This window comes from Pistacia vera, unplaced genomic scaffold (assembly GCF_008641045.1).
Source record: "Pistacia vera cultivar Batoury unplaced genomic scaffold, PisVer_v2 Contig314, whole genome shotgun sequence".
NCBI classification, from domain to species: Eukaryota; Viridiplantae; Streptophyta; class Magnoliopsida; order Sapindales; family Anacardiaceae; genus Pistacia; species Pistacia vera.
This window is the reverse complement of record NW_022196129.1, coordinates 40,930-54,817: the sequence shown is the minus strand read 5'-3', so window position 1 is coordinate 54,817 and position 13,888 is coordinate 40,930. Positions and strand designations below refer to the sequence as shown.

The window sequence follows — 13,888 nt, the reverse complement described above, 5'->3', positions numbered from 1 at the left end:
TCATACTCAACCTTACGTGGTTTTCTTGCCTAAAGCAGAATTAGAAGTCTTGCAAGTTTTTCATCATTTCAAAAATCATGCCAAACTTCATTTCAATTGTAGGGCGAGATTAAAGAGGAGCGTACCAATCACACAAGCATTCTAAAGCATTACACACAGTCTTGTCGTCAATTCTAGAACAAAATGAAGTAATAACTAAGCTTCATTTTATTGGCACTATAAGAAAAATTAGTAATAGCGATTATATTAGCAAATCGCTCGCTAAAAATGTTTTTTAGTGAGGAGTATTTTTTACCTCGGTAAAGGTGGTTCTAATGTTCCTTCCATCCATTATGTTAACGAAGAATTCCTCGTGGAAAAAAAAAAAAAAAAAATTATTATAGGGTGTTTGAATCATATAATGTTTATTAAGGGGTATATTATATTAACAAAAAGAAAGATCACCTAAAGATTATTGAGAATGTTTAGAAAATGTGCTTAATTAGTTTGAATAAATTAGTGAATAATATGTTTGGTTGGGAGGATAAATAGGTGGATATGTTATATAAATTACTAAATTGCCCACCTTTTTAAATATTAACATAATAGTAATTTTTTTTTTTTTTTTTTAATCATTTCTTTTAACCCTCTATATTTAAAATTTTGCTAAAATAACCTAGTCATATAAAACTTTAATTTGTAGCAAAATCACCTTCACCCACCCCAAGCCACTACCGCCAGCCAACCACCACCGCCAACCGCCGTCGGTAATCGACGGAATGGCGTATGATTAGTCGTATATGGTCGGCCATGTGCCGTCAAAGCTGGAAATGGCCATGGATCACAAATCCATGGCTACAAAACGACCAAATCTATGGCCAATTTCACGGGCATAGATCTAGCCATAAAACGGCCATACAAACGCCATATTTGGCCATTCTTGGCCGAAAAAGGTCTTATCAGTGCACGACTGGCCATATCCCATCGGTCGTGCACCATTACGGTGATTGGTGCCAACTACTGGCAGTGGTGAGTCACGGCCGATGGTGGTCTTTGGTGACTGGGAGTATTTTGTGAACTTTTAAATTTTTTTATGGTTGGGGACTTGGGGTGTTTTAGCTAATTTCTCAAATGTAGGGCGGCTGAGTAATTGTTATTGGTAGACATTTGAAGGCAATTGTGTCCCAAATGGTTTTTAATTAAGGGCAAAATGGGTAAAAAAAATCATATTATCCTAGTAATGTTTTAATAACACCCCTAATAAGATAATAAGATTATCACCCACATTATTAACAGTAAACACTATTTGAAATAAAAAATTACTATAATATTTTATTACTTGCAAACCAAACATAAGTATCTTGCAAAATAAATAAAGATTACCCCTATTATCTTATTTACCCCCGATTCAAATGGCCCCCTATCAGTGAGACAAAATTTCTTCACGAGAAATGTCTGATGGTGAGGAAAAATTCCCTATTGAATAGAGATTTTGACAAGGAATACATTTCCTGCCTAATAATCCTAACATGTTAGGTAGGAAAGTTCTCTCAACAAATAACACTATTATTAAGGAAAGATTTTCTTGGGCAAAGAATATATTTTCTTTACTAAAGATTATCAGTGAAGGTAAGAATAATCCAAACATATTTGGCGAAGAANTAAAGCAGAATTAGAAGTCTTGCAAGTTTTTCATCATTTCAAAAATCATGCAAAACTTCCTTTCAATTGTAAGCTTAAGACCCTTAGGGTAGATTAAAGAGGAGAGTACCAATCACATCCAACCATTCTAAAGTATTACACAGTCTTGTCGTCAATTCTAGAACAAAATGAAGTAATAACTAAGCTTCTATTTTATTGGCACTATCAGAAAAATTAGTAATAGCGATTACATTTAGCAAATCGCTCGCTAAAAATGTTTTTTAGTGAGGAATTATTTTTTACCTCGGTAAAGGTGGTCTCTAATTGTCCTTCCATCCATTTATGTTTAATGAACAACTCCTCGTGAAAAAAAAAAAAACAAAAAACCATTATAGGGCGTTTAAATCATATAATATTTTATTATAAAGACATATTATATTAATGAAAAGAAAGATCATCTTGAAGATTACTGAAAATATTTAGAAAATGTGTTTAATAGTTTGAATAAATTGATGAATAATATGTTTGGTTGGGAGGATAAATGTATGGATATGTTATGTAGATTACTAAATTGCCCTCCTTTTTAAATATTAATAAAATAGTAATTTTTTATTATTTTTTGAATCATTTCTTTTAAGCTCTTATATTTGAAAGTTTGCTAAAACACCCTAGTTATATAAAACTTTATTTTGTAACAAAATCACCCCCACCCACCCCAAGCCACTGCTGATAGCCCACCACCACTATCGGTCTGTCGGCGTACGACTAGTTGTATATAGTCGGTGGTGCACTGCCAAAGTTGGAAATGACAGATCCATGGTTGAAAAGGGTCTTACCGACGCACGACCGGCCAGATCTCGATGGTTGTGCACCATTATGGTGACTGGCGCCGGCTACTGGCAATGGTGAGTCACAGCTGACGGTGGTTTTGGGTGGTTAGGGGTATTTTGTTAACTTTTAGATTTTTTTATGGTTGGGGTCATGGTTGTCAAATCGCATATCATATCATGCATCGAAAACCTAATTTTTTGAATCGTGTATTGTGTATCATATCGTATCGTAGGATATGCATTTTTTCAAAAAAATAATAAAATTATAAAAATTAATATCATCTCCAAGATTAATTAACGAATTTTGTGATATTATTGGCTTTAAATTATGATATTACATAATCAAAATTAATCATAAAATTAAGAATCTATATCATTTCCTCTCAACCATTCATATCATTTCTAATATCAATGTCAATATCTATATCTCCACTTATCATGCAAAATGGGCAACACATCTTCCTCTTTACTTTCTCCATGCAAAATGGATAAATTTGAGCGGGTTTTAGTGAACTAGGTTGGGTGACCTAGATCTGACCCGAAAATTTTTTCGGGCCTTTGACCCAAATTAATAAAGTCATATCAATTTGTATCGATATTTTTAAAAATACAAACCAATACATATCGTATCGTTGGATACATATCAACTTATCAAAAGGTTTAGGATATACTCTCTGATACGTATCGTTGATGACCTATATCGAATTGTATCGTAAGATACGTATCGCATATCGTAGGATACTAATAATCATGGTTGGGGTATTTTAGCTAATTTCTCAAAGGTTGGGGGGCTGAGTTATTGTTATTTGGTAGACATTTGAGGGCAATTGTGTTCGAAATGGTTTTTAATTTTGGACAAAATGGGTAAAAAAAATCATATTACCCTAGTAATGTTTTAATAACACCTCCTAACAAGATAATAAGATTATTGTCCACATTATTAACAGTAAACACTATTTACAATAAAAGATTACCATCGTATCTTGCAAACCAAACGCATGAATCTTGCAAAATAAAACGAAGATTACCCTCGTTATCTTATTTACGCCCGATCCAAATAGCCCCTATCAATGAGACAAAATTTCTTTGTGAGAAATGTCCGATGGTGAGGAAAAACTTCCCTATTGAATAAAGATTTTGACAAGGAATACATTTCCTGCCTAATAATCCTAACATGTTAGGTAGGAAAGTTCTCTCAACAAATAACACTATTATTAAGGAAAGATTTTCTTGGGCAAAGAATATATTTTCTTTACTAAAGATTATCAGTGAAGGTAAGAATAATCCAAACATATTTGGCGAAGAAAGTTTTCTCGCAAAAAAATAAAAAATAAAAAAGCTAAGGGCGAGAAATGATTTCCTCCCCAACAATGTTCTTGGCAATTTTTTATGGCCAAGACTTTATGATATTTTATATATTTGAAAAAAAAAAATTATATTCTGAGAGAAAAAAAATCAAATATTACAAAATCTGCAATTATTAGTAATTAGGAGGTTATATTGGTAATTTAATTTCAAAATAAAACGGGTATAAAATATAAATATAAGAAAGACAAACTTAGAAGGAGTGAAATGACGATTTATGAGATTGATATTGCACGGTTTTGAAATTAGGAAGGGTCCAAATAATTTAAATATATTCATTATACAAAACAACGCCATTTTGGCTTTTTTATGTACACTACACCAACCCTTCTTTCCCCCTTCTTCTTTAACGAAACCTTCGCACCATTTTTTTAAACTCCATCTCTCTCACTCACTCTCACTCTCACCATGTTTAATGTATTTTGCTTAGCTCATGATCATTTTACAATTCGAAAACAAAGTAAGGACTCTCACTCTCACTTTTTCGCATTAATTTCATTTCGTTTCAAGTAACTCTCAATTACTTATATTAGAATTTTTATAATGTTTTATGAAATTTTATTGTTAATTTTCTTAGGTAGGTCAGTGTAGTTGAATTTCTTAACGCATTTTCATTTAGTAGCAAAAATGGTCTTTGTTTAGTAACAGAGTTATTGTTTAAAGGAGGATAGGAATAATTTTCCATTTAGCGAAAAATAGCCAAAAGACATGGTGGCTAGCGACAGGGAAAGTAGCCACAAAAAAAAAAAAAAATAAAAAATAAAAAATAAAAATAATAATAATAATAATATGGTGGTCGGTGGTGACGAACGGCAGGCTACTTTGGTTAGAGATTTTGGAGGTTTTGAAGGGGGATGTTGGTAAGTGAAGGGGTGGTCAATCGATTGTTGTTCATCGAGTAATTTGTGGAATGCGCAACGGCCTTTCTTAAGTTAAATTTCAACCACTAAAACTAACATGCCACCACCAAAAGACTCATCGGTCTCCCCCCTTCAAAAGCCTTAATAGTTTGGACCGATTTTGCTCTCCGTTCACAATCAGTAACCTCTACAAAACCTCCCATTGCCACCTAATTTAGGGACAATCTCCAATGTCAGAATCAATCCAAAAACCCAAAAAAATCAACACAAACACTTAAAAAAAAAAAAAAAATCACAATCCATCTCCATTGAGAATCTCCTTTCAAAACAACACCAAACAAACTTCGATTTTGCCAAAAAAATCGCAAACCCTAAGGGAAGTGGCGTCGATGAACGGTGGGCAACCGGGGTCGAGGATGATAGGGGTTTCGAAAAAGGGATGTTGGCGAAGCAAAAGGTGGTCTTGGCGGTGATTTTTGGTGCTAGGGTTGATCGAAATTTTGTTGAAAATACTCGATGACCACAAAAAAACCTTAAAGTGGTGCCAACGATTAAGGAGTGATTGTGGATGAGGGTGAGAGGGGGATGTCGGTAAATTGAATAGTGGTGACGGGGTCGATTTCTGGTTCTGGAATTGGCTAGAATTTGGGCTAAGGTTGGCGATTAGGGGTTGATCTTTGGTGGGAGATGAAGAAGAAGATGGGAGGAGTGGGTAAAATGACATAATTACCCTTTAACTGTTCTTGAATTTAACAAGTTAACGGACAAAATTAACGGTTGGTGGGTAATTGTCGTTTTCAAACTTTGGGTATGAAATTTTTCTTAAGGCAAACTTGCAGTGGGAGGATACCTTTCGGCCTTAGTAAAAATTAATTGTTTCCTTAAAGAAATACCAAAACTAGAGGGACTAGGATGTAGTAAGCAACTAAACTGGGAATTATTTCGGGTCTGTTTGCTTTAGTATTTTAGATAGTATTTTTGATATTTTTAGAGTTAGGTGGGAATAACGAGGTAAGATTTAAAAATTAACAAAAACACCCCTTAGGTTTGTTAATTTACTAAACACCCCTATAATAAAAAATTGAAAATTACAAATACACGCGCACCCACCCATTAAATACTGACAGCCGGCCACCTCCGCTATAGGGTAGTCGGAGTCGCTGTATCAGCGCATGATTGACTGGATCTAGTCGGTCGTGTGCCGAGATGACATTTTTCAACCAAATCTACCATGAATTTGGTCGGAAAAGACAAGATCTATGACCAGATCAAACTGTTGACGGTTAGATCTGGCCATGTTTGGTGGTCAATAATGGCCAAAGATATGACCATTGTTGACGATTAGTTAGGCCAAAAATCTGACATTTTTTGGCTAGATCCATGGTGAATATGGCCGAAAAATGATAGATCGGTGCACTACCAGTCAGATCCAACTGGTAGTACACCATTATATCAGATTCTGACCACCTTTCGATGATGGTGGCCAGAATCTAGTAAATGTGGGTGGATAGGGTGTTTTTGTTAATTTCTAAACTTTTTTTAGAGGGTGTTTAGTTAAATTAATAAACTTAAGAAGTTTAAAAATAGTTGAATAAAATATAATAGTATTTTTAGAATAATAAAATAAACTGGTATTTTGGAAATAATATGAATAGGATAGTGAAAAATATTAAACCAAACATACCCGAATGTTTTAATATCCTTGGAAACGGCATCGTATTTCGTAGGTTTTCTCTGTTATATCGCCTCTCCTGTGTAGGGCACATGGAGTAAAATCGCAAACCTTTAGTGGCCAGAACCAGCAGAGGAGAAAGAAAAGGGGAAAAATTCGGACAGAGTGGCAATGGATGAAGAAGAACACGAGGTGTACGGAGGCGAAATCCCCGACATGGAAGGTGATGTAGACGGTCACAACGCTGACGTCGACATGTCGGCTGCCGATGAGGACGCCGTCAAGGTAGTTACTTAGAACTCTCTACGGTCAATTGAAACCCTGGTATTCGATAGATCTAATATTGTTTATCTGTTCAGGAGTTGGATGAGATGAAGAAGCGGTTGAAGGAGATGGAAGAGGAAGCTGCAGCTCTTCGCGAGATGCAGGCCAAGGTTGAGAAAGAGATGGGTGCCGTTTCAGGTATTAACTTCTTTTTCTTTTGATTGCTGATTTAGTTGAAGAAATTGTGGCTTTAGATTGTGATTAATTTTGTTCATCGTGTTGGGTTTGTATAGATCGAAAATTGAATGTATTTTTTTTTGGGTAAAATTTAAGGAACAGTAATTGTAATTAGTGTTTTTATTATTATTATTATTATTATTATTATTATTATTATTATTATGAATCAAGAATCGCATAGCTTTATGATTATCACTTTTAAATCTTAGTATAGTTTTTTTGTTTTGTGTTATTACTTAAAATATACCTTTTCATGGAACACTTTTTTTTTTCTGACTACATGGGTTTATTGTTGAGTTCTGGGAATCGCACATAGGATGACTAATGGGTGCTTGGGCTGTATTAGGAGGATGGGTCACTCCACCTCGAAGGCTAGTCTTTTGGTTTGCACCTAGGCCTCCTACATTTAGACGCTTCTATTCTTTTTTTCCCAATTGATGATTTAAAGTTTTTAACCGCCTTTAAAATAAACTTATTTGCATTGCTGATAATTGGGGAACTGTTTGTTTTTCTAATTTTTGGACTGTCTTCAAGTTCCAACCAAAATCTTATCCACTCCCTTGCTTTTTTGAGTAATTTAAGTCACAGGGCACTCTTTACACCAAGTTTTGATCCCTTTATACTAATATTTTCCTTTTAAATTATCAATATGTTTATTTTATCTTCCTCTCTGTTATGTTGTACACAGATCCTGCTAGTGCAGCTGCTAATCAAGCGAACAGGGAAGAAACGGATTCACGATCAGTGTTTGTTGGCAATGTGAGAAACATGATACTTCTCTCTTCTTATGCATTACCTTTTCTAGAAATAATAGATGCCCAGTTTGTGTTATTTTCTGCTCTTTCGGAGTTATTTGATGTGGTATCGTCTCACACCAGTAATATTTTTGGCTCTATATATTTTGATTTCTGCAGAATATTTAGATTTTTGGGTGTATCTGTACTATTTATCTTGTAGAATTTTGTCTTACTTTAATGTTTGACTTGGGGAATGACTTAACAGAATTTCTAAGCTTTTTTGTAACACTTTCATGATAAAAATATTTTTTTTTTATCAGAACTCTGAGATCATTACTTAGGTAGCACTTATGAACAAGTTTTGCCCGTAGTTGCTGGAGTCTTTTCTACTTGGCTGATACTCCAAGGTCACTAGAGATTGTATATTTGCAATTCTTATCTAGTGTTGTCTTGGGGTTGCTGCCACCTTGATTTTTAGGGCCCACTTGAAGCCTCCTTTTTCCTTGATAAAGCTGTAGATCAGTAAAGGGGCAGTTATGAAGTTATAGGAAAGAAAAGTTGTTAGTGAAGGATTAAGGAATTTACTTGTGCGGCTATACTAAAACTTAAGGTTGATGAAACAACGTTATAGAGATTTATTTTTTAGATTATTGAATGGATGCAACTACAAGTAGAGCGGTACACAAGGTGGATTGTACTATGGAGTCAGTTCCCTTATTTCCTATAATATACCTTGTTTGAGACATGACTGTGAATTAGGTAGGCATAAATGACTTATAGTGTTATGTATGTGGGTCATTAAAAAAAAAAAAAAAAACTTATATTTTTCCTTTGACTTTCAGTAGTTTTATTTTTGTTATCACCTTGAGTGTTAGGTTATGGCTTCATAATGCAGTGGTTTATGAGAAGAGAAGACGAAGTGTGTCTATATATATATATATATATATTTTTTTTTTTTTTTTTTTTTTTGTAGGATGCACTTTTTGTATAATGTGAAAGTACCTATGAAACTTATAGTTTAGTGGATGCAGTTAACTAGTATGTAATGCTATTATGGTTTATCTTTTGATTCAATAAACTTCCCCCTATATTCATTTTTCACAAACCATTTTAGTTAGGCTGTACTTTTGCTGGTTCTTGTACATTGTCTATGGATTAGGATTTATAGAATTGCTGGAGCATGGGTTCTCAAGCTACTGATGTCTATTATGCTTCATTTGTTATGTGTGGAATTCTCTTGTCTGCAGCACTCTTCTTAATTGAGTCTTATGCATAGAATATTTGTCTCCTGCTTAATACTATCTTTAATTGATTCATTTAACCTTGAAACCTTGTTTATGTTAACTTCTGTTTGTGTTTGGTTTGAATGTGGGCAGTTCTCAGCTTTAGTAGGATCATGGTTTGATACTATATATTACTATGATCGCGGAGTTGTTCTTATTCGTCAAGTTCTCTGTATACTAATGTTGTGATATTTTTATTGTTTTGAGGGTGGGTCAAAGTTATTGTTCTTATATAGTCCGGGGGGGGGGGGGGGGTGGGGGGAGCCAAAAAGCCTTAGTGGTGGACAAAAAGAAGAGTTGCATTTGCATGAAATCTTGACCCGGCCAAAGCTTCTGTTTCTCGATGAGCCAACTAGTGGACTAGATAGTGCAGCATCTTATCATGCATGAAACGCATTGTTATGCTTGCTCGCCAGGATGGGAGAACTGTTATTGCATCATTCATCAACCTAGCAGTGAAGTTTTTGAGCTCTTTCACAATCTCTGCCTCTTTCCGCAGGAAGAACAGTTTTTTGGTCCTATACAGGTCAGAACAGGTAAGATTAATGATTTTCAGGATAAATTAGAACAATAATAATCCCTTGCTTTAGTGAAAATTGATACAATTTTGGATGTTATGAATCTTCGGTGCAGTTCTTTGCTTCAAGTGGCTTCCCTTGCCCAAGTCACAGAAACCCCTCTGATCATTATTTAAGGACTATTAACCAGGACTTCGAAGAAGTAGTTTACCTTGCATAAAATCATTTGTTCAAAATATATATTTTCTTTGCAAATGGGAACTTTTTATAAAATCAAAATGAACAATATATGGGACAATAGGATGTTGAACAAGGGCATGGCAGCATTAGTACTGAGGAAGTCATTAACATTCTTGTCAACGCATATAAATCATCAGAGAACAGCCGGAAGTTCAACAGCGTGTTTCAGAGATAGTCAATCAGGTACATAATTTAGCAAATTTAATGTTTTGATTCCTCTCAGCCAAAACCCTTCGCAGTAATTTTATTGCTCTGTAGAAAGAAGGAACTCTGGAGAAGAAGGGAAGCCAAGCAAGCTTCATCGCCAGAGCATGGTTCTCACAAGGAGATCCTTCGTGAACATGTATCGCGATTTAGGTTATTTTGGCTTCGCTTTATTATCTACGTAGCTCATATGTTATTTGTAGGAACTATGTTCCATGACGTTGGACCGCGTTTTGGGTCAATTCAGGTACCTTTTGTTTAAGAATAGAGAGTTTATTTCATATGCACTCTCTTATTATCGTATCAACCCATTTAAAGGAATTGATTTTGATCTGATATTCAATATATATTAACTTCTAATTTCAGGCTAGGGGTTCCATGCTCACGTTTGTTTCATCATTCTTGACTTTCATGTCAATTGAGGATTTCCTTCTTTCGTAGAGGACATGAGGTTAGTGGATTTAATTAATTTATTGAAATGAACTAAGATTTATTATTTTTGACCTATATAAGTGACATAAATTCACTTGTTTTCTATATTTTTCTATCTTATTTTTAACCTATTTTTGATATCTTAGATATTTGGACGGAAAGGTTAAACGGACACTACGGTGTTGCTGCATTTGTCTTAGCAACTCAGTTTCTTCAGTTCCTTACTTGCTTTAATCTCTTTGATTCCTGGTGCAATAATCCTATTTTCTAGTTGGGCTGCAAAAGGATTTTGACCACTTTCCTACTTCGCTTTGCTACTTTTTGTATGCATGATGCTAGTTGAAACTTAATGATGATCGTGCAAGCATAGTTCCGGATTTCCTCATGAATCATAACTGGCGCTGGAATTATCGGCGTGATGATGTTGGATGGAGGATTCTTTAGACTGCCGGATGATCTTCCTAAGCCAGTGTGGAAGTACCGGCTTCTATATTGCTTATCACAGATATGCAAATCAAGGATTCTACAAAAATGAATTTAAAGGCTTAACGTTCCCCAATAATCAAGCAGAGGACCACCAACAATCACTGGTGAAGAAATCTTGGACGCTTTTGGCAAGTTGAGTTGGGGTACTCCAAATGGTTGATCTTCTTGTTTTGTGCGCAATGGTGGTTCTGTATCGTCTCATGTTTTGGCATTTAAGACGGTGGAGAAGGTTAAGCCCCTTATCAAAACTCTTAGGCTCCTAAACCATCGATTCAATTTGGGAGAATCCCTCCGCTTCTGCCACGCCTTTGCAATCCGCTACACCTGCATAACATACTTCAAGGATGTGAAGTGAAATTAAATCAGACTTGATATTGTGAGTGGATGAATGAATTTTAAGGGCTCGCTTTTATTTTATATAAAATAAGAAATGTTAAAGGTATGCCAGACTCATGCAGGAGCTGAAGGCCTTGGCATGTAATATATGTTGTGTGATTCTAAATTTTGAGAGATCTCTCTTTGTTTGATTGCTTGATAATATTATTTAACTTTATATGGGATATTGGATTATTTATGAGATTATCATCGAGTGTAACCTACTTTTTTTTTTTTTTTCTTAGTTAAGAAATACATTTATTTTTTATATGAAAATATTTATTTTATTTCATAGATGGTTGGTTTTCTAACACAGATTTTTTAGGCAAATAACTATGGAGTAATGTTATGCTTATTCACGATCTTACAACTATTTTCTATCCTTTGTAAATATAACGTATATGACGAGTACCATACGCATATAGAGGGTATTATATGTAATTTTAACAAAGGTTAGTAGACGTTAATAAATTCGTGAGTAGCCAAACATTATGTAACTTATGACAAGAGTATATAAATTATATTTCAGGTTTAATACGTAGAGAGACAGAATGAAGAAACCTTTCTCTTGGATTTGAATACCAAACTTGAGTATGGACCCAAAAAATTTTGTGAGCATCATAGAAATTTAATAATTAATAATATTGTAAAAACATAATTTTTTTCTTATCAATATTATAATTATATAAATCAATTTTTAAATTTTATACTAAGAAATATGAATTCTTTAAACTATTTTGTTTGATAGCTTTTGAGATATCATAAATTAATTCTAAGTAGAGTTGACATAAAAATAAGGAAAAGAAAGTGAAAATGAACTAATTATATGTAATTAAAAAGGAGTTCATTATACTCTTTAACGAAATTTATATCAAAGTAAAGTACTAAAATTGATTTTTTTTTTTTATTAAAGTAAAGATCTAGTTTAATGAATTAAAGTAACAACTTACACACACACACACCCCCCATAAAAAAAAAATTAAAGTGACAAACGAAAGATAAACTAGTATATATAAATAATAATTAAGAGTTAGAATATATGATATTTTGAAAAGTAAAATCAAGAAGGGAATTAATTCTTTAAGATTTATTTTTATTTTTTATTTATTATATATATATTGGAGGATCATACTCAACCTTTACTGTGGTTTTCTGCTTAAAGCAGAATTAGAAGTCTTGCAAGTTTTTCATCATTTCAAAAATCATGCAAAACTTCCTTTCAATTGTAAGCTTAAGACCCTTAGGGTAGATTAAAGAGGAGAGTACCAATCACATCCAACCATTCTAAAGTATTACACAGTCTTGTCGTCAATTCTAGAACAAAATGAAGTAATACTAAGCTTCTTTTTATTGGCACTATCAGAAAAATTAGTAATAGCGATTACATTTAGCAAATCGCTCGCTAAAAATGTTTTTTAGTGAGGAATTATTTTTTACCTCGGTAAAGGTGGTCTCTAATTGTCCTTCCATCCATTTATGTTTAATGAACAACTCCTCGTGAAAAAAAAAAAAAACAAAAAATAGGGCGTTTAATCATTAATTTTTATTATAAAGACATATATATTAATGAAAAGAAAGATCATCTTGAAGATTACTGAAAATATTTAGAAAATGTGTTTAATAGTTTGAATAAATTGATGAATAATATGTTTGGTTGGGAGGATAAATGTATGGATATGTTATGTAGATTACTAAATTGCCCTCCTTTTAAATATTAATAAAATAGTAATTTTTATTATTTTTTGAATCATTTCTTTTAAGCTCTTATATGAAAGTTTGCTAAAACACCCTAGTTATATAAAACTTTATTTGTAACAAAATCACCCCCACCCACCCCAAGCCACTGCTGATGCCCACCACCACTATCGGTCTGTCGGCGTACGACTATTTGTATATAGTCGGTGGTGCACTGCCAAAGTTGGAAATGACAGATCCTGGTTGAAAGGGTCTTACCGACCACGACCGGCCAGATCTCGATGGTTGTGCACCATATGGTGACTGGCGCCGGCTACTGGCAATGGTGAGTCACAGCTGACGGTGGTTTTGGGTGGTTAGGGGTATTTTGTTAACTTTAGATTTTTTTATGGTTGGGTCATGGTTGTCAAATCGCATATCATATCATGCATCGAAAACCTAATTTTTTGAATCGTGTATTGTGTATCATATCGTATCGTAGGATATGCATTTTTTCAAAAAAATTAAAATTATAAAAATTAATATCATCCCAAATAATTAACGAATTTTGTGATTATTGGCTTTAAATTATTATTACATAATCAAATTAATCATAAAATTAAGAATCTATATCATTTCCTCTCAACCATTCATATCATTTCTAATATCATGTCAATACTATATCTCCACTTATCATGCAAAATGGCAACACATCTTCCTCTTTACTTTCTCCATGCAAAATGGATAATTTGAGCGGGTTTAGTGAACTAGGTTGGGTGACCTAGATCTGACCCAAAATTTTTTCGGGCCTTTGACCCAAATTAATAAGTCTATCAATTTGTATCGATATTTTAAAAATACAAACCATACATATCGTATCGTTGGATACTATCAACTTTCAAAGGTTTAGGATATACTCTCTGATACGTATCGTTATGACCTATATCGAATTGTATCGTAAGATACGTATCGCATATCGTAGATACTAATAATCATGGTTGGGTATTTTAGCTATTTCTCAAAGGTTGGGGGCTGAGTTATTGTTATTTGGTAACATTTGAGGGCAATTGTGTTCGAAATGGTTTTTAATT

The 13,888-nt window shown here is 33.8% G+C and overlaps 1 protein-coding gene and 1 pseudogene across 2 annotated transcripts; both read left to right on the top strand.

Moving 5' to 3' along the window:
- The first annotated feature begins 6,401 nt into the window (after positions 1-6,401).
- On the top strand, positions 6,402-9,103 carry LOC116136472 (polyadenylate-binding protein 2-like). Of its 2 annotated transcripts, XM_031422170.1 has the most exons (4): positions 6,403-6,632; positions 6,707-6,809; positions 7,537-7,607; positions 8,962-9,103. In XM_031422170.1, the coding sequence occupies exons 1-4, from the start codon at positions 6,519-6,521 to the stop codon at positions 9,055-9,057; spliced, it is 384 nt and encodes a 127-aa protein (XP_031278030.1). In that variant the 5' UTR covers positions 6,403-6,518; the 3' UTR covers positions 9,058-9,103. The 2 variants fall into 2 exon arrangements, with proteins under 2 accessions (XP_031278029.1, XP_031278030.1); XM_031422169.1 differs by lacking the exon at positions 8,962-9,103 and having other exon boundaries at positions 6,402-6,632; positions 7,537-7,882.
- A 32-nt stretch (positions 9,104-9,135) lies between these two features.
- On the top strand, positions 9,136-11,103 carry LOC116136463 (annotated as a pseudogene).
- The last annotated feature ends 2,785 nt before the right edge of the window (positions 11,104-13,888 follow it).

Bases quoted from the DNA above. Each gene is read 5' to 3' on its own strand.
- LOC116136472 (XM_031422169.1), top strand. From the start codon at position 6,519: ATGGATGAAGAAGAACACGAGGTGTACGGAGGCGAAATCCCCGACATG. The intron at 6,633-6,706 runs GTAGTTACTTAG...TTATCTGTTCAG, and splicing joins CCGATGAGGACGCCGTCAAG to GAGTTGGATGAGATGAAGAA. The intron at 6,810-7,536 runs GTATTAACTTCT...TGTTGTACACAG, and splicing joins AGAGATGGGTGCCGTTTCAG to ATCCTGCTAGTGCAGCTGCT.